At 44.2% G+C, this 20,406-nt stretch overlaps 2 protein-coding genes across 3 annotated transcripts in view; one reads left to right on the top strand and one right to left on the bottom strand.

Annotated features, from left to right (window-relative positions):
- The window catches only part of LOC126538778 (uncharacterized), a 353,978-nt gene that overhangs the window by 193,015 nt on the left and 140,557 nt on the right, over nt 1-20,406 (bottom strand). The window lies entirely within an intron of this gene.
- The window catches only part of LOC126538767 (uncharacterized), a 48,367-nt gene continuing 28,244 nt past the window's right edge, over nt 284-20,406 (top strand). The window contains exons 1-2 of the mRNA XM_050185496.3: nt 284-392; nt 18,443-18,649. Coding sequence (XP_050041453.2) covers nt 18,457-18,649 — 193 coding nt within the window. The 5' untranslated portion in view covers nt 284-392; nt 18,443-18,456. The remainder of the gene's footprint in view (nt 393-18,442; nt 18,650-20,406) is intronic.

Here is a 20,406-nt window from a genome sequence, read left to right as displayed (position 1 = left end):
CCGTAGCCTGTACTTCTCATCATTCCCATAGTTTCTCACAACGTTTTTATAGTGCGAAACTCTATGGTTGAACCACCTCCGTGGGTTGAACTATCGCAGCGCCAGATTTCCCTCTATGCTGGCAGGAACACTAAGGCCTAACTATGACTACAGGCAATCTATAGGTGAAACGCTCCATTTCGCCCCCTCGCGGCCGCAAACGTTTTCCAGATTTTCTGCTTCGCGCGCGCGCATTGCTGTCGCTTCCCCATTGACCCACTACCCCTACTCTAGTACACTACACTTCATCCTATGAGAGCCGTGGAGTTGTGATGCTGTGTTTACGTACGTGGTGAGCGAGCAGGTAAACAAACGCACTTCCCAACTGCTGTCGCTTACAAGCACCTTCAAAGGTAAACATGGATGAGCGCACGAATCAGCTCATTCTACCTACGTCCGTTGCCTTCTTTGTTCGTGTTGTAGCGGCACGTGTGTACACACGGAGAACAGGAGAGGGAGAAGAGGAGGACTTTGTTTTTGCTGAGGCGGCCTCGCTCCAACCAGTGCTTTAGTGCCGAGCCTTCTAAATAGACGTCTCCCGCCTTGTAACAATATGTCATGCGCATAACTTTGCATCCGTGGTCGACATTGTAATAACAAAAGAACATGTTTCTCTTTGCGGCAGTGGGCGTCTTGCGCTGGAATTTGAGGTATAGGAGCGGCACCTGGTGGCGGCGCGCGAAACGTTATCTGGGTAGTACCAGCTTGGGTAGTATTGAGCCCTGGCTGTGGCGATGCACGTTTCTAGCCCGAGTGTTGCGTCGATTCGCACTTTTTTCTGCCCTGTTGCGAGTGCGTAAAGGCTCGTCACTTCTCACGCCGACCACGCTGTGAACTAGCCGCACCCTGTAGTTTAACGAAAACGGACTCTCCGTGAGACGTAATGCTGGAAGCAGAAGGAATCGGCGACGCCGATCCGGAGAGACCTAGCTCGACCTTGAAAAAGCATCACCATTATTTCTGCGTTGTGGGCTGCCATGAACAAGAAGGCCTGAATCCCAACATCAGATTCTACTGTATTCCTACCGTGGAGCGTCGGGCACGCTGGATAGCTGCAATTCGTCGCGCTTGGTAAGCGAAACTTCGCGCCATGACTGCTTCGCCTGTCTTGGAAGTTTGCTTGAGTATCTGCGTCATAAAATTCGGTCTTTTGCACCTACAGTCCCGACGGCAGACCGACATAGCAGCAGGCATAGCTGGTGATTCACGATTCGAGACCCCGCCACAGCGACAATTAACAATTCGACCTGTGCCAAGTGAAGTGACCAGGTGTGTGCAAATGAGCACAAATGGTCAGGCTATTTCGGTGACAATTCACTATGTACCCCACAACAAGCAGCACAGGTTAGAGAGTTAAATGTGCTTATCCTTGATATCAAGCCAGCACGTTCAGGCAGCCCAGCAAGGTAGTATTGATTGCAGCACGTCGATGTTCGAGCGCTGTCATTAAAAGCTACATCAAGCGAACAGGGCGATTTGCACGTACGTTACTGTGAGCTCATATGCATTGCATCAGTTATTTATCAGTTGCTAAAGGGACAGATGGCCGCTACTACAGTGCAGGTATAACTGGTTGTCTGGCGGAATGCAGTCAACAAAGATTGCAGGAGGCCCACCGTTCCGCGGCAGGTTGAAAGACCGCTGTCGTCGCAGCGCGTACGATCGTGCGCTCGAGCAGTTCGTACATCGCGGCATGCTGAAAGACCATTGCCATCGCGGCGCGTATACTGTCGTGCGCTCGAGCAGTTCCGTACACATTATGTCTGCTTATCGCTGCTGTGAATTCATTTATAGCAAGCATTTCCTCGCATTTGTGCTCCTGGATCTAGCAGCGTGCAAACCTTACCTGAAGTTCAACTTCGTGCGCGACTCGGTTCACTTGTGATTGACACCGCGCTAAAACTTGGCCGCTTATTTCTTGAACGACGTACACGTATTGCTGGTTATGGTAGTGGTAGGGGTGGTGTTGGTAGTGGTGTCAAAGAGTTTCATTCAATACTGGCACATGCACAGTGACCCAACTTGGCATCAAAGTGAAGTGCAGCATGTACAGTCGTGGACAGATTAAATGGACCACGGCTTAGGCGGCCGGAGCAGCTACGGGGCCGCACCACGGCGCTGCTATTGCGCGCTCACGATGAGAGTTCCCCGAGTGACGTCAAACTTCGCCTACGCACCCTTGTTCTCGCGCTGGTGCTTGTCATGCTTGATAAATTTCTAGTGCGGTGTTCGGCCTTGCTGCTACTGGACGGTCGGGACGAAGGGACATGTGAATCCCAATAGTTTTGCCAGTAGAGTCGCCACTAGTTCAGCACTTTGTGCTCTCGTGCAGTAGTGGATGCCCGCAGGTCATCAAAGTACCGCAATGTGAAGTACCAGAACCCGATGTTTTTTTCCTTTTCTTCTTTTTTTTGTCGGCAATTTTCAGTCGCGAACACAATAAACTGAAGCATGGCTTCGGTTCAAGAACGCGGACCAGTGCCAACTAGTGAAAAGGGCGCCTGGTGTTGAGACGTCTGCTCTCGCATGCGCGTCCTTTTTAGCTCGCAGCTTCTCCAAACCTTTAGCATCACCTTAGCACTCTTTATTCGTAGGGAATAGTGCGAGATGATGCCGCTGTAACTGCAATGTCTGATGCTCTGCCAGAATAGATTGTCGGGGGCGCGATTGTTCTCCAAACCCAGCTTGCGCTGCAGCTGATGGTTGGCACCTTAAAGGGCCCCTCACCAGGCCGCATAGGAAATTTTCGTTATATGCTGTAAGTTGTTACGTGTCCTCTAGGGAGCATTCTGCCGTAAAAAATTTTCAAGTTGGCTTGTCAATAGCCGAGATAGAAATATGTCAGTGCTGCGAACCCATGATTCTTGCAGGCGGGCTCTACTACCAAGCAAGACGCTTTCTCCACTCCCCGAGTCGCCCCGTCTAGCCTCCGCAAGCAAAATTTCTTCCCTGCATTCTCCCATACCGGACCTCGAGGATCGCATGATGCATACGTTTTTCTCACTTCTTTTTTTCACTGCTATGCACTTCCGTGACAACGTCGCGAGCAAGCTGTTCTCTCATTCGTGCAGCGCACAAATTTTCTGCACTATGTGCAGGGAAACTGTACTAGTGGCATAATTTAGTGCTACGCTAATACTGAGGCAGAACAAGCGGATCGCAGGGAATGATCACGCACTGGAACACAGTAGAACATGGCACAGTTTCGGTACCTGCGCATGTGACTGCACGACCGTGGGAACAAGCAGACGAAGCGGAAGTACATTTCTCTTGCTTCGGTGCGAAGTAAAGCAAGAAACGCGCAAACATTCCGTTTGTGTGTTTTATTATTTCTCTAAACTTCAATTCTTCAATTCAAGCAACAGATTGCACAAAGAACAGATGTTGTCTTCAATAATTCTTGAAGTCGTGTTATGGTGAGCGACATCATACGGCGGACACCAGTACATAGGTGCAGGCACACGAGCGGCGGCATCTTGTGCTGCTCCCTACGATTAAAGAGCGCTATGCCGATGCTAAAGGTTTGGAGATGCTGTGAGCTAAAAACGACGCGCAAGCGAGAGCAGACGTCTTGACACCAGGGGCCTTTTTCACTAGTTGGCACTGCTCTGCATTTTTTAACCAAAGCCCTGCTTCATTTTATGTGTCCGCGACTGCAAATCGCCGGCACACACACAAAAAAAAATCGAGTTCTGGTTCCTTCACAGTGCGACGGCTTGGTGGCCTGTGGCCATCCGCTACTGCGCCACAGCGCAAAGTGCTGAATTACTGCCGAGTCATACGCCCCTTCGTCCCGACCGTCAGCAGCAGAGCAGCCAAACACTGCACTAGAAATCTATCAAGCATGACAAGCACCAGCGCGATAGTAAGGGTGCGGAGGAGAAGTTTGACCCCACTCTGGGGCTCTCGTTGTGAGCACATGAAGTGTGACAGCAGCGCCATGGTGTGGCCTCGCAGCTGCTCTGGCCGCCTTAGCCATGGTCCATTTGAATGTGTCTGTGAGTGTACCCAGTGCGGCTGCGGACCAAGGCAGCTGTCAAACCTGCTAAGTGGAAGAAGGTTCTAAGAATCACTGGATCTGTATAGGCTGCTACTGAACATTGAACCTGGCAACATTTAACATGTGAACCGTCTCAAGTGAGGCTAGCTTGTGGGGCTCTTTGAGGTATTATGTATCAGCAATTGCCTGAGATGTCGTTGGCCGTAATGAGGTTAGAAAAACAGCAAGCTTATACAGAGCTGACTAACAGCCACGTCTTCTGCTACAGAGATATTCCAGATAAGAGGGAATATAGGGTAGTGTTTCTAATTCTTAAGGGCATAGTGGGCAACATTGATGAATTCTACAGTATATGCATCGGCATAAATAGTTTGTTTTTGGCAAACGTTTTTCACAGACCAATCTCTCATACAATATTGTCATGCAGCTTAAGACACACATTTTTGTTCCGGAAGTTTCTCAAATGTTATCACTAGTTGTGTTTGTTGCCACCGAACCTTGTGTAATCAGATTGTATGCACGACACGAATTGTGTAATACTTCATTGAAGGCATGAAGGCACCAGCGATACAACTGGAACCTTCAACGAATCATGCACAAAAGCCGATGTGCTTGACCCGCAGGTGATACTTTGATGATCATTATGTGTGCGTGCTGCTATCATAGTGTTGTGTTACCGGTTTTGCTGGGCACAGGTTTGCCCAATGCATTATGCCACTTTGTTTGCCGTCACTACAACACGATAGTATTTATAAAAGGGTAGCAGTCATCTTAATGAAACTTAAAGCAGTTATTGTTACAATTACATTGATTACAGGTAGCACAAGCCTACTCTCCAGTCTCCTGTGATAATTATGGAGAAATAGAAAAGTTTTATCGGGATGTTGAATTAGCAGTGAGAAAGGACCTGACTCGGTGTACTGTAGTCATGGGTAAGTTTAATGCAAAAGTGGGGGAAATTGGCTGGGAGAATGGCCGACTGGCAACTATGGCATCAACTCCAGATGTACTAGACAAGACGTGTTGGTAGAGTTCACGGAATGAAACCGCCTTCAAATTATGAATACCTTCGTCCAGAAGTGGAATAATAGGAATTGGACCTAGAAAAGCTCTAATTGGCAAACAAGAAAGGAAATTGGTTTCATACTTTGTGCCGACTCTAGGATAGTGCAGGATGTAGAAGTGTTAGGGTAAATGGCAGTGATCATAGGTTAGGGAGGTCTGAGATAGTTCTCAATTTGAAAAGAGAAAGTCCTAATTAAGAGGAAACAGGCTAGCCAACCTAGATACAATCAGGGTAAAAGTGGATGACAAGATAAGGGTAATTGGAGATCAGCGGTAGAGATTGCCCAAGGTCATTGAAGAGGGGCACATACCCAGTGACCCAACTCAACATCAAAAAGGTTTGTTGTTGAAGAGCTGCGCATAGACAATGTTACATGCTAAGTTACCCAAGTTGGGTTGACGGTTGGTTTTGAACCCAGTTCCCTAGGCTCAACAGCCAGATGCTCTAGTCATTTGACTATAGACTACCCAGTGACCCAAGTTGGCGGGAAAGAGGTTAGGTATGGACGTACAGTGAACTTTCATTAAGATGAACTCGGTTAAGCCAAATTCTTGCATATAATGAACAACATGGGAACTTTTGGTAGGTTTTCTATAGATTCAATGCAAAAAAATCCACTTAAGATGAACTGCCTCAGACGTGCTCTTTGGTTAAGACGAACATTCGGAGTGACCCCCACTGCTACCGATCCTGGAGTGTAGGATGCCTCGATGTGCTGCACCAGGGGGCACACGCATTGAGGCACCCTACTGGAGGCCTGTGGCACACACCATCCGTGGACAGAGGCGAAAACAAGAGGAGGAAACAAAAAGCGACAGTGACGTTTCACTTCGGGAACGCGGGTTAATCACAAGCGTATGGGTGCTGTAACACGTACGAAGCTGTCAGCCCTCAGTGTACCTAGACTGTCCTCATCACATATCGTATTCAAGGTAGGGCTCGCATGGCCACGCCATATGCAGCAGCTGCCGGAGTAGAATGCCCCCTTGTATACGTTCGCTTACTATCTAGGTTAACAAGCATAGTGTCAGTGCAAACAGGCAAACATGAACACATCACACTCGATGACCGAGGATGCTCGCTGTCAAAACACTGACATCAGGAATCGCGGCAGCATCAGTGAGTGAAGCGACCTTCGCACTGTCTATCGTTTCAACTTAAACTGACCGGCGAAAATACAGCGCTTGCAAAGCTACGAGCCATCAGCCCACCTAGGCTGTGCTCCCCAACCAGATCGCGTTCAAGATAAAACCCGCGCAACTGCATGTGGCCGAAGTACAGCACTGCCCTCCCTCCCTGGTGCCACGCGCGTGATGGAAGATGGCGGATTCCTCCCCCCTCCCCCTTTCCTCCTTTGTGCATGCGAGATTGAGCCACCATCATCGGCTCACCATTGCACGCTTTCACTCGCACACACAGTGTACAGCGTGCGAGAACAATATTATCACGAGATGAACACAGTATGTCTGTATCGCAAACGAAACCTGTAGCAACTACCAGAGGAAGTCACCCGGTATGCCACACCCCTTCCAAGGTCGTCCGCTAGGTCAAGGTTGGCATGCAGTGCTGTTTGTCTCTGGCTGACAAGTCTGTCAGGTGCTGCTTTAAAGCATGGAGCTCCATGCATACAGACTCAAGTGGGGAGTGACCGGCACTTCTCTTGCATGAGTGTGGTAAGTGGCCCAAGGTATCCCTTACATTGCTCTATATTGCACCCAGTGAGTGCCTTAGTTATGCTTAAATCGGTGCAGTCAAACCCACTTATAACAATATTTAAGTGCTATGAAAATTTCATTGCTATAAACAATAATTGTAACTGAATTACATGAAAAAGAAATCAAAATGGGGGATGCTGTTACTGCTACGAGAAAACTATTATGGTGTGGAGGCTAGTTCTCCACAGCACCTTCCTCCATCTGGCTTCCAATTGTGTTGACTCATTTAAGTCTGCTTCCTGCGCGCTCTGATCAAGTTAACAAGCCGTGACTGCCATTGTTCAAGAATGGCATTGCTGTAACAACTGCAAAAAGGGGCCTCAGGAGGCAAGTGACATACAAGCTCCGCGGAGGCATCGCGTTGGTGGCCCCAAAAGGCGCCTTTTAGAAAATGTGGGAAGGTTGCCATGGCAGTATGTCAGCCTGAGAAATGCTGAGGAAACACTGGGACATGATTGCCACAAGCATTTCGCCAAGTACTTCTCACTGGCTTGCTCAAGAAAACCGCGTGTCTGTCAGCCTTGCTTGCTTTATGCGAAGCTTGCCGACATCCTTCTCCAAGGCATTTAGGTGCTCCATGTAGCGAAGCGGAAGGTCCCTCTCGAAAACAAGCTCATGAGGGACTGAATCATATGCAGGACCTCCCGTGGGGACAATGTTGAGGCAGCCTGCCCTACTGCGTCATCGCTGCCGTCGCTATCTGATGCAAGCATGTTTGCGACGATCGCCTCATCGGTTAGAAGCACATTGTTTCCAAATTTATAGCAGTGCGCTTTCTTTTCATCGGCAATGTCGTGCATTGCAGATGATCAGTGGGCTGATCAGCCATCTTCCGTTTCAGTGGCATGTCAAACTAGGCTGAGAAACAATGTGGCCAGGAATGACTTCGACGCAACGAACAAAGACAAGCATGAGCGACTTAATCCGTTAGCAGAATTGCGCAGAATGAGGGCCAGAGATTAAAGGACCAACTGTGAGGGCCGAGCGAGCAATCTAGGAGCAGCGCCGGCAGCATTGTCAGTGCAGTTGGAGCAGTCCAGTCATGTTTCGGAGGGTGGCACAGTGCAGATCTATGGGTGCAGTCCGTTCGTGTTCGGAGGGCTGGAAATGTGACGGAAGAAATGTGCGCGAGGCTGGTGTGCATCTCTCATGGAGAGAAGCACTGGGCGGCTTGCATTTCATCTTTCCTTCTTTCTTTTCAAGGATTTCGCATTCCATTACCTTTTGGTATGGACGCCCCGCAGCCATACTTCATTGTTATAAATGATAATGCGTCATGAGTACATTGAAGTAAGCAGGTTATTTTTTCATATAAAACTTAAAGTTTATGGTGCAGCAGCTTTTCATTGTTATAGTAACCGATATATTGTTGAAACCGGTATAGTTATAATTGGGTTATACTGTACATCTTTCTTGCTGTGGTGCAAAGTAAAACAAACACAGCAGACATTCGGTCTGCGTGTTATATTTTTTCTCTAAACTTTAATTCATCTCTTGAGACAACAGATTACACAAATAACACATGTTGCCTTGAATAATTCTTGAAGGGTCACATGTCACTATGAGCAACATCACAGCATACACATGCACATAGGTGCTTTTGTTGATATAAGTAATCCCCTCATCTTGGAGCGCAGGCCCGTGAGGAAAAGGGCAAACGGTGTTTAGTTCAAAATTTTAGCTGTTTCTGCGTTGTGTAGTGATGTAATTTTAGCACCCTTGATTATGAGCGCGCATTGTATGTGCTGTGCTTGTCAGCTCAAAATGGCCAGACCTTGAGGCGCCCTTTAACGCGAAAGTGGGGGGGAAATCGGGTGGGGGAACAGGTGACTGGCAACTATGTCATGAACTCTAGAATTAGAAGATGAAAGATGTGGCAGACTTTATGGAAAGAAATTGCCTCTGAGTTATGAATACCTTCTTCTGGAAGTGGAATAACAGGAAGTGGGCCTGGAAATGTCATAATGGGGACACAAGAAATGAAATAGATTTCATACTCTCTGCCGACCCTAGCATAGTGCAAGTTGTAGAAGTGTGAGGTAAGGTAAATAGCAGTGATCATAGGTTAGAGAGGTCTAGGATTGTTCTCAAATTGAAGAAAGAAAGACCTAATTAAGAGGAAACAGGCTGGCCAACCTAGATACAGTCAAGGTAAAAGTGGATGACAAGATAAGGGTAATTGGAGATCACTGGGAGAGGCTGCCCAAGGTCATTGAAGAGGGGCACATACCCAGTGACCGAACTCGACATCAAAAAGGTTTGCAGCGCGTTGACAATGCTACATGCTAAGTTACCCAAGTTGGGCTGACGGTTGGTTTTGAACCCAGTTCCCTAGGCTCAACAGCCAGATGCTCTAGTCATTTGACTATAGACTACCCAGTGACCCAAGTTGGCGGGAAAGAGGTTAGGTATGGACGTACAGTGAACTTTCGTTAAGATGAACTCGGTTAAGCCAAATTCTCGCATATAGTAATTGGCTGAAGCAAGTGTTGCACACATCTCACATGCCATTTCAGTGTGAGATCTAAGTGTAAGTGTGTAAGATCTATTTCAGAGCTCCCATTTCCGGTACAGCCTCAATAGTTGGCAGCGCTTGCTGCACTCTCCGACGAGCCTTTGTGCTGTCATTGCTGTCGGCACTCGTCAGTCACATATGGCCAGTGGTACTCTTTGTATCGCCTCTTGTGTGCATTGTGGCTTTCTTCAGCTGCATGTGTGATACTAGGCTTAGCCACTTCAACAACCGATAGTCTTCTGTGGTTTCATCACCAGTTGTTAACAATGGTGCCGACACTGCCTTCGTCATCTGCCGCCTTCCGACAAAGGCTTCGAAGCAAGGAAATCATTGCATATTAACTATGGAAAAGAAGGCCACCATTATCAAGAACATGCAAAGTGACCTGTCGCAATTGTATGTCGCAAATGAATTGGAACTCTCGAAGCAGACAATATCAGTGTACATAAACAACAAGGTGAACATTTTGGAAGCCGCTGAGAAATCTTCTGGATCCCAACAGAAGAATGTCATCCATGATGCCTACCCAAAACTTGAGGAAGATGGACCAAGGGATTATCCGGACTCTCAAGCAGCTCCATTGGTCATGCATGCTTTGTCGCATGGCGCTATGCAAGGAAAGTGTTAAGAGCTACAACATTCACTTGATCTCTGCAGTCGGCATGCTTTCAAACCAATGAAGGCTGTGACCGAAAACAATCTGGAGCTTTGCAGTTTTCATGATCCAACATGAAATGCCGTCGTCATGCTGTAATTCAGAAATTCGGAATATTCAGAAATGACGCTGGAGCAGTTCACCGACACTGACGAGATCTATTTCTGTGCCTAAATTACCGATGAGAAAATAGTTTGTCAGGTGCTGTAAGAGGGATTGGGCTCTGGTGGTGAGGAGCCAGTGATTGTACTGCCAACTAACTCTGATCTTACGCGAGCCCACATGGTGCTTTTGGCTGTTTACAATCGAGAGTGTCACCTTCGTTGAAGTGCAAGCTGATCTATTCATATGATAACAGCCCATCGAAATGTGTTATGTACCGTACACTGTTCTCTTGAATTCGACTTGGGCTCAAGGGCTTTGTGGACCCTAAAGATACTTTTGTGAACCCCTATTTAAGAACCACTGCTGTAGAGAACAGAATCGTTAATCAGCAGTACCTTAGCGATAGCACAGGTAGACAGCACATGTCTCGAAGAGCTAGGAAGGTTGGGTCCAGCAACAAACATGCACTAAATATGAGAGCATGCGCTCTTTGTGTGGGCACCTTTTTTCCAACTAAGAAAGCAGAGCTTGGTTTTCATTGGCTGGGTGGGAAGTCTCAGCAGTTGAGCAATAGACTCGGTACTTTCAGCTTCCAGTCACCATTTAACTTTTTTTGCGAGTTTTCAAGCAGGCATGATGTGATCGTCGTTTGTGTGTACATCCTGAGTGTGCCACCCCACCAAGGATTAAATAATGCTAGGTGACCCTAATCTTTGACTTAGGTGTCTATGAGTGGCAATTGTACCTCACTGTCGGTGTTCTTTATGTTAACTTTAGGGAAACGCAACGGACGAACCAAACTCAGAGGCAACTGTTTTTCATTAATTAGCTGGTTAAATATCACGCCACCTTCTTGTATGTGATGTCATCAATGACATCACTACTTTCGCTTTCTACTTCTGGGTTTCCAGGAATTTTGCTAAAGTCGTGCTCATGTGACGGGTCTCTAAAGTCTACGATTCTGTGTTTGGTGTGTATCTATAAGTGATCTCCAATTAATTCTGATTATTCCAGACAGTCTAGTAACTCAACTTCTGACTAAACTTAGACTCTGATATTTATTTATTCAATATTCAATACTGTCAATCCCATCAGGGATCGTAACAGAAAGGGCATTCAAAAAAGTACACTGACATACAAACATGACAATAATAACGGTTTAGAAATGCACATTAATACACAGAATAAACTTATACATCAGTAGCAGTAAAAATATATATAATCAGGCTCACGCTGCAAGATTTGGGTTGGACAGATAATTGTGTTAAAATGCAAAACAAAGGTAGTAACAAAGTGATACTGACAGTAAACAAAAATAATTACTGAGATGTAAGTAGATCGTTTTTAACAAGCGTGATAAAAGCAGTTAGTGATGAACTATTAACAGAGCCCACGTTCAAAGCGTTCCAATCACGTATAGTCTGTGGGGGTGGTTATGACGTGTTTTTCTTGTTTGAGATTTCGTTATGTATCGTGAGGTATCCAGATTTAATTGATTATTTATGAGTTGGTAAATGGTTTTAAGGCGCGCTAGTTTTGCTCTGTTTTGGAGGGTTAGCATCCCGGCTTGTTTGAGTAGTTCTGTCGGTGAGTCTGCTAGCCTATGTTTGTTAAAAATGTATCTGAGCGCCTTTCTCTGAACGCCTTCAAGTTTTTTAATGAGCTTGTTAGTGAAAGGAAACCAAACTACATTTGCATACTCTAGTGCCGGTCTGACAAATGTTTTATATGCTAGTAACATTATATCAGATGGTGCTAGTCTGAGGCGTCTATTAATGAAAATTAACTGTTTTAGTGCGGTTGCCGTGACTTTGTTAACGTGAGCATCCCATCTGAGGTCAGAGCTTAGTAATATGCCTAAGTATTTGTATTCACAGACAGAAGCAAGAGGAATGCTGTTTAGTGTGTACTGATAGAGTGATCTATGTTTCTTCCTAGTTACAGATAATACAACAGATTAATAACGTTAATAGTCATCTTCCAATCTTCACACCATTTGGTTACTGATGCTACGTAGTTATTTAAAGCTATATGGTCGACGACAGAGTTAATTTCCTGATATAGCACGCAGTCATCGGCAAAAAGTCTGATGTTGTTAAAGATGTTAGCAGGAAGGTCGTTTATAAAAATTAGAAATAACACTGGGGCTAAGACGCTGCCTTGTGGTACACCTGATGTGACATGAGCTGTTACGGATTTCTCGTTGTTCATTTCGACAAACTGAGTACGGTTAGTGAGGTAATTAGTAATCCAATCTAAAATTGGGCCAGTTCCTAAAGTTAGTTCAAGTTTCCTAATAAGTTTTGGGTGTGACACACGGTCGAAGGCTTTCGAAAAGTCTAGGAAAATAAGGTCAATTTGTTTCTGGTGATGAATAGAGGTGGTTACGTCATGCACGAGTTCAATTAGTTGAGTAACAGTAGAAAGTCCCTTTCGAAAGCCATGCTGGAAAGGTGTTAGAATTTGGTTATCTTCTAGATAGGTTGTTATGTGCTTTAAGATGATGTCCTCAAGTAGCTTGCGTATTGTGCTGGTTAGTGAGATTGGTCTGAAGTTTGAAGGATCTGATTTGCTTCCTGATTTATGTATTGGTGTTATTTTCGCTGTTTTCCATTCTTTAGGAAGGGTGCAGGATGACAGGGATTTGTTAAAGAGTATTGCTAAAAACTTCGCAATCCACTCGGCATATCTGCGCAGGAATGTGTTAGAAATGTTATCAGGCCCCGATCCTTTTTTTAGTGTCTAAATTTAGTAGTAGATTTAAGACTCCAGCTTCAGTCACAGTAAGGGGCCCTAGTTGCTTGCCGGTGCAGGGGCTATTTCGGGGTGCATTTCCATCGTCTGTAGTAAAAATGGAACAAAAGTAGTTATTCAGTGTGGTTGCAGTATTTCGATTTTCCTCCGAGGACGGGTGACTGTCATTATGTACCTTAGGATTTAAGTAACGCCAGAACTTCTGGGGAGAATCTTTTAGGAAATTTGTTAGTGTATTTGAAAAATAAAAAGTTTTAGCTATGTTGATTTTAGATTTTAAATCGTTAGTGGCTAATGCTAATTTTTCGGCTGTTCCTTCTGATGGGTGGCGTCGTTGCGTTTTTTTCAGTCGCCAGACCTTCCATTTGGCATGAATTACAGTTCGAGTAATCCAAGGATTATTCTTTCGCGTTATTTTAGTCTTAGAAGGAACGAAATTAGTAATACAACATGATAGAATACTTTTAAACCTATGCCATAGAATTTCCATATCGGTATTAGTGTCATCTGAGAGTTGATGGTACAATGATAGCTCTTCAGATAATGTGTCAAGTATGCTAGTGTCGTCAGCTCGGCTGTAGTCAGGAAATGTTATTGTTTGGGATGAGGGTGTAGTGTAATGAAACGGAACAGAACACATTATTAGTTTGTGGTCAGACAGACCTTCAAGTACTTCTACATTCGCATCATGATAAGGGAAATGATTGCTCAGGAACACTAAATCTAAAATGTTAGCGCTAGTTCCTTGTACACGGGTAGGTTCTGTTACGATCTGCGTGAGGTTGAAAGAAAGAATCACATCGAAAACAACTTCTGCGCAAGGTGAATGATGTTGCAGTGTACTCCAGTCGATGTCAGGAAGATTGAAGTCCCCTAGAAGTATTAGTCTGGTGCTCTTAACATGACGTTGTATATAAGCACAGAACTTGAGGCATTTATTATAGAACATAGACCAGATATTTTAACAATAACCGAAACATGGCTTTTTCCTGATGTTTCAAGCAGCGATATCTTCCCTCCGGGTTGTACTGTCATGCGCAATGATAGTCCTCTCGCGGTGGTGGCGTAGCAATTTTGATAAGGGAAAATATTTACGTCACACCTATACCTGAAATGGTTGATGCTGAAGCACTTTGGTGCAAAATCATGACACATCGATCCTCCCTTTTTATAGGCACCATGTACCGGCCCCCTAATACTTCCTATGATATGCTACACGTGCTAGCAAATTATATGGAAAATCATTTTACACATACTACAAAGCTAATCCCTACGGGGGATTTCAACCTTGCTAGTATGCATGGGACTCCCTTGTAACATAACTGATACAACTCACGCAGAGGTACTGCTTGATCTTTGTTTTAATCTTGGCCTTAGACAAATCATACGAGAGCCAACACGTGTTACTGCAAAAAGCAGGAATGTACTCGATTTGACATTTGTGAGTGATGCTATCGCAGAAGACAGTGTTTCATGGGAAGTTGTCGACGGCATATCGGACCACAAAGCTACTAAATGTTGCTTACTGTTAGGCGCACCTCCGCCTACCCAAAAAGAGAGTACACGAATTTTCAACTGGGCGAATGCCGACGACGTCAGCGTTCTTGATTATCTAGATCACTCTTACTCCACTCTTACATCGTTCTCAAATGACCATACAGTTTCAGTAGATGGATTATGGTCAACATTAGAAAGAATCATTCAGCACTGCTTATCAAAATATATTCCCACAAAGATCAAATCAGTACGTAGGACAAACCCTTGGATAACAAGAAAATAATACAACTAAAGCGAAAAATTGCCAGATTAAAGAAACTAAGAAATAAACTACCGCTACCAGGCTACACTATTAAAATACGCGAAAACTCCCTGGCACTAAAGTCAGCCGTAAAAAAGGCAAAAGATGAATACATGAATGTCACCTTAAGTAATTTTATCAAAACATCTCCGTCTAAGTTTTGGCGATACCTTAATTCAAAGTCACGTCAGACCAGTAATCCATCACCAACTGAAGCTATGGCAAAGGCTACAGAGTTCAATGAATACTTTATTTCAGTATTTACACAAGACAACAGTAGACAACCCAACCTTCAATCCCTTCCTAGCTACTCAGCAAAACTAGACGACTTAATCTTAACCGAGTCGGGAATTTTTTCCCTCTTACTTGAAATTGACCCAAAAAAATCCTGTGGTTCTGACAACATACCAAATGCATTTTTGAAGCGCTACGCGGAATGGATGTCCAAGTTCCTACTGATTATTTTTTTTAAATCATTGCAAATGGGCGAGGTTCCAGTGAAATGGAAAACTGCTAAGGTTATCCCTATATATAAATCGGGTGACCCAACCAGCACAGCGAATTACCGACCAATCTCGCTTACTTGTACGGCTTGTTCAACATCCTTGAACATATAATCCTAAAACACATAGTGTCATTCGTAGAAAAAAATAATTTAATTGTCCCTAATCAGCATGGTTTTAGAAAAGGATTGTCTACGACTACTCAATTGATTGAGACAATCCATGACTTCGCGATTACATTGGACAAATGCAGTCAAACCGACATGATATTCCTAGATCTTTCTAAAGCATTCGATCGAGTTTCCCATCCAAAGTTACTTCAAAAACTTATCCACTACCTCGGTGACAACAACATCACCAAGTGGATAAAAAGTTATCTTACAGGTCGACGTCAATATGTATGTTTCAAAGAAAGACTACTCTTCGGATTTCGGCGATGTGCTATCTGGCGTCCCACAAGGAGCCGTTTTAGCTCCTATCCTCTTTCTTCTTTTTATCAATGATTTACACATTAATACTAACGCCACAGTAAGAATATTTGCAGATGACTGTGTTATCTACAAGGAAATAACCTGTCGCGATGATCAGATAACCTTAAACAGTGCACTTGAAAATATAACACAATGGTGCCAAACGTGGCAGATGGTGATTAACACAGAGAAAACAGTTTGCATGACTGTAACGAATAAAAGAGTGCCCATGAACTACCTGTATTATTTACAAGGACAGATGTTAAACAAAGTAGAAGAGTATAAATATTTAGGCGTCATAATTTCATCAGATCCTAAATGGGACAAGCAGGTAACATATATTGTTAATAAATCACTGGCAGTTCTATACTCGTTAAAACGCTCGCTCAGATCCGCGTCAATAGATACTAAACGCTTAGCATACCTGTCACTAGTTCGCTCTATACTGGAATATGAAATAGTATGTTGGTTTCCCTTCCGTAAGCAGTACATAGCAAAATTGGAGAGCGTACAAAGGAAAGCGATTAGATTTATTTTTAATAAATATCGCCGTCTTGACTCCCCCACAGAACTATTAAGGCGAGCTGAACTTCCCACTATACAAGATCGAGCTCGCCTACTCTGTCTTAAGTTTCTTTTCCTTCTCCTTAATGGTAGTACGAAAATCAATGCGAGTGACTACTTGCTACAGACAGATACACGTAGTTCTCGAACAAAACACACCAAGCACTTAACAGAATACAGATTTCACGATGACATATTCAGGTACTCCTTTTTCCCGCGTGCAATCCGTGAATGGAACATGTTGCCTGATGACGTTGTCACCTGTACATCACTCGAAACTTTTATCGCCAAGTTATCAAACTATGCTCTGTAGCTACGATCTGCACATAAGTGAGCTGCGTCGTACAATGGCATTCCAATTCACTTAGCAGTGTCTTGTATTCTGCCGTGATATAAACACCTGCTGAATCTTGTCTTTTGCGCATTGCACATCCAAAACATTTACAGTTTGTTTCCTTGTTCTTCTGTGTGCTAAACCTTCCTGCATAGCGTTTACTACCATTTTTCCTCGCTCCTGTTATAGAAATTGTGTAATGATTATAGAGTGCATGTGTACTGCCTTGTTCACCCAAACTTATCTATGTCCGCGCCTACTTGAACTGTGTTCTCTTGAAGATGTATCTTACCCCTTTCCTGCAACAGCCTCATATGTGAGGCTAGCAGTATGTTCAAATAAATAAATAAATAAATAAATAAGTACATAATAATTGAAATATGTCTGAATCAGAACAAGGGCTGAGATAAACGCATCCAACTATGATATCGCTACTAGATAATAATGAAACCCATGAAATAATGAAACCCATGAATTTTGTACAGTGCTATTTTCTTCTATTTTTCTTATTTTGAATTTCGTTCCTGATCGTCTCAATGATTTCTAATTATTCAAGACACTTCACTAGCTCGACTTGTAACTAAACTTATGCTATGATATCATATCTATAATGAAACCCATTAATTTTGCGTTCTACTTTTTTTTTCTATTATTTCTGATTTATTTTGAACTACCTCCCTGGTCGTTTTAGGAGGTGAACCGGAAGTGCGCAGGCAGAAGTGTCACTCAATGCTTGTGCCACTAAAAATTCGCCTCAAAGTTTTTTAGAAGGTGGTGACTGTAACCCAACAATGCTAAGCAGCTGCACTTTTTTACAGTATGTCGGAGGATGAGGCCTTCAGTGGCTTTGAAGGAAGTGCTGTAAATGTTAATTTTCTGCACAAATCTTAATCTTCCAGAATTTGCAGCTCATGTTAATTTTGTTAAGGAAAATGTAGTGCCCCAAAATGTATAAGTGTGACATTTCACAATGACTGTACAAGTGTGTGTGATGATGCTTTCTCATTTTCTCAGTGTTTTAATGACGTTCAGGCCAGCTAACCTAGACACAGTCAGGTTAAAATTAGATGACAAGACGGGGGTAATTGGAGATCACTGGGAGCGGCTGCTCATTGAACAATGGCACATACCGAGTGACACATACCCAGTGACCCAACTTGGCATCAAAGAAGTTTGTTGAAGAGCAGCACATACCCATTGTTACATGCTCAGCGACCGAAGTTGGGCCCGCAGTTAGTTTTGAACCCAGTTGCCAGGGGCAGCACAGCAACCAAATTCTCTACCCATTTGACCATAGACTACACACTGACCCAAGTTGGCGGGAAAGAAGTTATGTGCAGACATACATACATATGTACAGACCTACCACTAAATTGGTAAAGTTCTTAAAGAACGCTGTTGCATTAAAAATGAACTTTGGGCCAGCAATGTAATGTGTTGGGCAGATAACCGACAGCCTATCAGGGTTACTGAATTGTTATCAATGGAATTGACGTGCATTCGTGGACAGCTTACAGGCAGCTGTGAGGAAATAGAAAATTTGCAAGCACGGAATGGTATCAGCTGGCACAAGACATGGGGTGATTGGAGATCCTACGGTTGACATTAAAAGGACTGAAAGCAATGAGCTTAGAATGTTGCAACAACTTTTCATTAGTTGGACTACACCAATAGCTTTAAGGTGCATGAGATGAAAAAGCGTTTGAAATAGGTTCTGCTGTCGTAAGCCTTCCACAAAAAAGAGGTTGCCCTGCTTTCGAGTATTCAGTGTGGATTGTCCTTTGTAGCCCTTTAGGAATACTGAACCAGAAGGGTTATTTTGTGTTCCTTGGCTATGCCCCTTTATTTATTATATTGTATTTACCGCTTGCTCTTGCTCTTAATGCTGTAACAGGACTGCAACCGCGCCACTTATTTTCTGCAGGCCTCACAAATGCGATGAGCCTAGCTGAAAGCATCACTGCCAAAATGGTACGCCATGCCCCTTCAAAGGTCGTTGGTCAGGTCGAGGTTGGCATGCAATACAGCTTGCCTCTGGCTAACAAATCTGTCGGCTGCTCGTTGAAACCAGGGAGCGAGTCTAGGAGCGTGCAGACTACGGAGGCTGTGGAACAGTTAAGCTCCACTTCAGGTGGGCAGTGATTGGCACTTCTCTTACATTTGCTTGCTTGTGTGTGTGTGTGGTAAATGGCCAAGTCTGCCTAGCATGGCACAACTTGCTCAAGTGTGTGACATTCTGCTGCTGATCACAAATTGACATGTTTTTTATTCTTGTCTGTATACTGATTGAGGCAAAATGCAAAAGTAATGCTCTGCTGAGCACACTGAAGCCCCTTAGATTGCAGAGCTTAATGCAGAGCCGTCTTGAGCTGGTGTTGTAGTGCTTACATTGCTTTATGATAACCTTACACCCAGTGAGTCTCTTAGTTATGTATAGATAGGTGTAGGAGTGTATGACCATGAATATAGATCAATGCAGAATGTAAGTTGACCTCTGGGTTTGATGTGAATAAAATTCAAACAAAATTATTCAATGCAGTCAACTATAACACATACCTTGTTTTATCAATATGTTCATTCATTGAGGGAGGCAAATACTACTCGGGAACTCTAAGGATTCTTGTCCTGGGACAGGCTTTGGTCATGACACCCCAGAGCACATCATTGGCGATGACTAAGCAGGACTAGGCATGCGCAACACTGCCTTCAGGCAATGAGCAGCATGCACTGGGCTCCTGAGTTGCACGCCAGCAATCGCTTCAGATGACCTGTACGCGTCTTGAGGTGAATGCTGGCTATGCGCTGGTTTTGGTCCTCTCCCTTCGATAGCAGCTTCGGGTTTCTTGTGCCGTATTTACAGCCTGCAGTGGCCGACAGGACCTCTTTTGTACCACCTGTTTGTGCCAGTGGGTAATTATTCTTCCTCAGCACTCTTGTTACAATATGCTATCCACTTTTGCTGATGCGAAAAGTGAAGCCTTCTCCCTACGAGAAATGAGACACTAGTGAGCAATTGAAATGCCTTTGCAATGAATTGAATCTTCTGTCATCAGGAGAACTGGTCCACGGTGCTCACAAGAGAATTCCATCGCAGTGTCTTCAAGTTCACTGTCAACAGGGTAGCCATTGCACAACAAAGCCTCCAGTGGAAATCGACATTTGCTCTGTTTTACTTTCTATTCATATAAACCATACGGCGCACTGCCACAATCTTGCTTTGCGCTTCCACCCATTTTATCACATTGTTTTCAAATGCAGTTATAAAGTCAAGCCCTGACACGTTATTCTTGCACCCCTAGCAGAAATAACTCGTGTTTGGAGAAAGTTGGCAAAGTTGGCATGCTTCCCACAATGATGACAAATATGATGACGTTTTCTTCATTTTGACAACTACAAACAAGAAAACTTTATTTTGTTTCACAGTATTGCCGTGCTATCGTTTGATAACGAAGCTTTCCCTCAAGTCTAAATATTTTAAGGTAGTTTGCCGTGTGTGTATCACGGCCACGCACGCTTATATCACCTTCCGTTTCTCTACCACGGTTGCGCTTTAAAACCACGGCGCTGCAATTTTGCTTCAGAGACTTTCCTTTCCTTCCTTCTTCTCCGCCCTTAAACTGGCTCTCTTAAGTACTGCACGCAGAGACAAAGCAACAGCGCGCGCATTAGATCCCATAGATGAGATTAATATTTACAAATATTATTAGGGTTATAATTATATTCGAGTGCTGATTGCTGCGCTATCGTTTGTTAACGAAGCTTTCCCTCAAGTCTAAATGTTTTAAGGCAGTTTGTCGTGTGCGTATCATAGCCACGCACGCTTATATCGCCTTCCGTTTCTCTACCACGGGTGCGCTTTAAAACCACGGCGCTGCAATTTCGCTTTCC

Source organism: Dermacentor andersoni, chromosome 8 (genome assembly GCF_023375885.2).
Source record: "Dermacentor andersoni chromosome 8, qqDerAnde1_hic_scaffold, whole genome shotgun sequence".
Taxonomy (NCBI): domain Eukaryota; kingdom Metazoa; phylum Arthropoda; class Arachnida; order Ixodida; family Ixodidae; genus Dermacentor; species Dermacentor andersoni.
The sequence above is the reverse complement of the archived record's forward strand: the minus strand, read 5'-3'. Positions and strand labels throughout refer to the sequence as shown.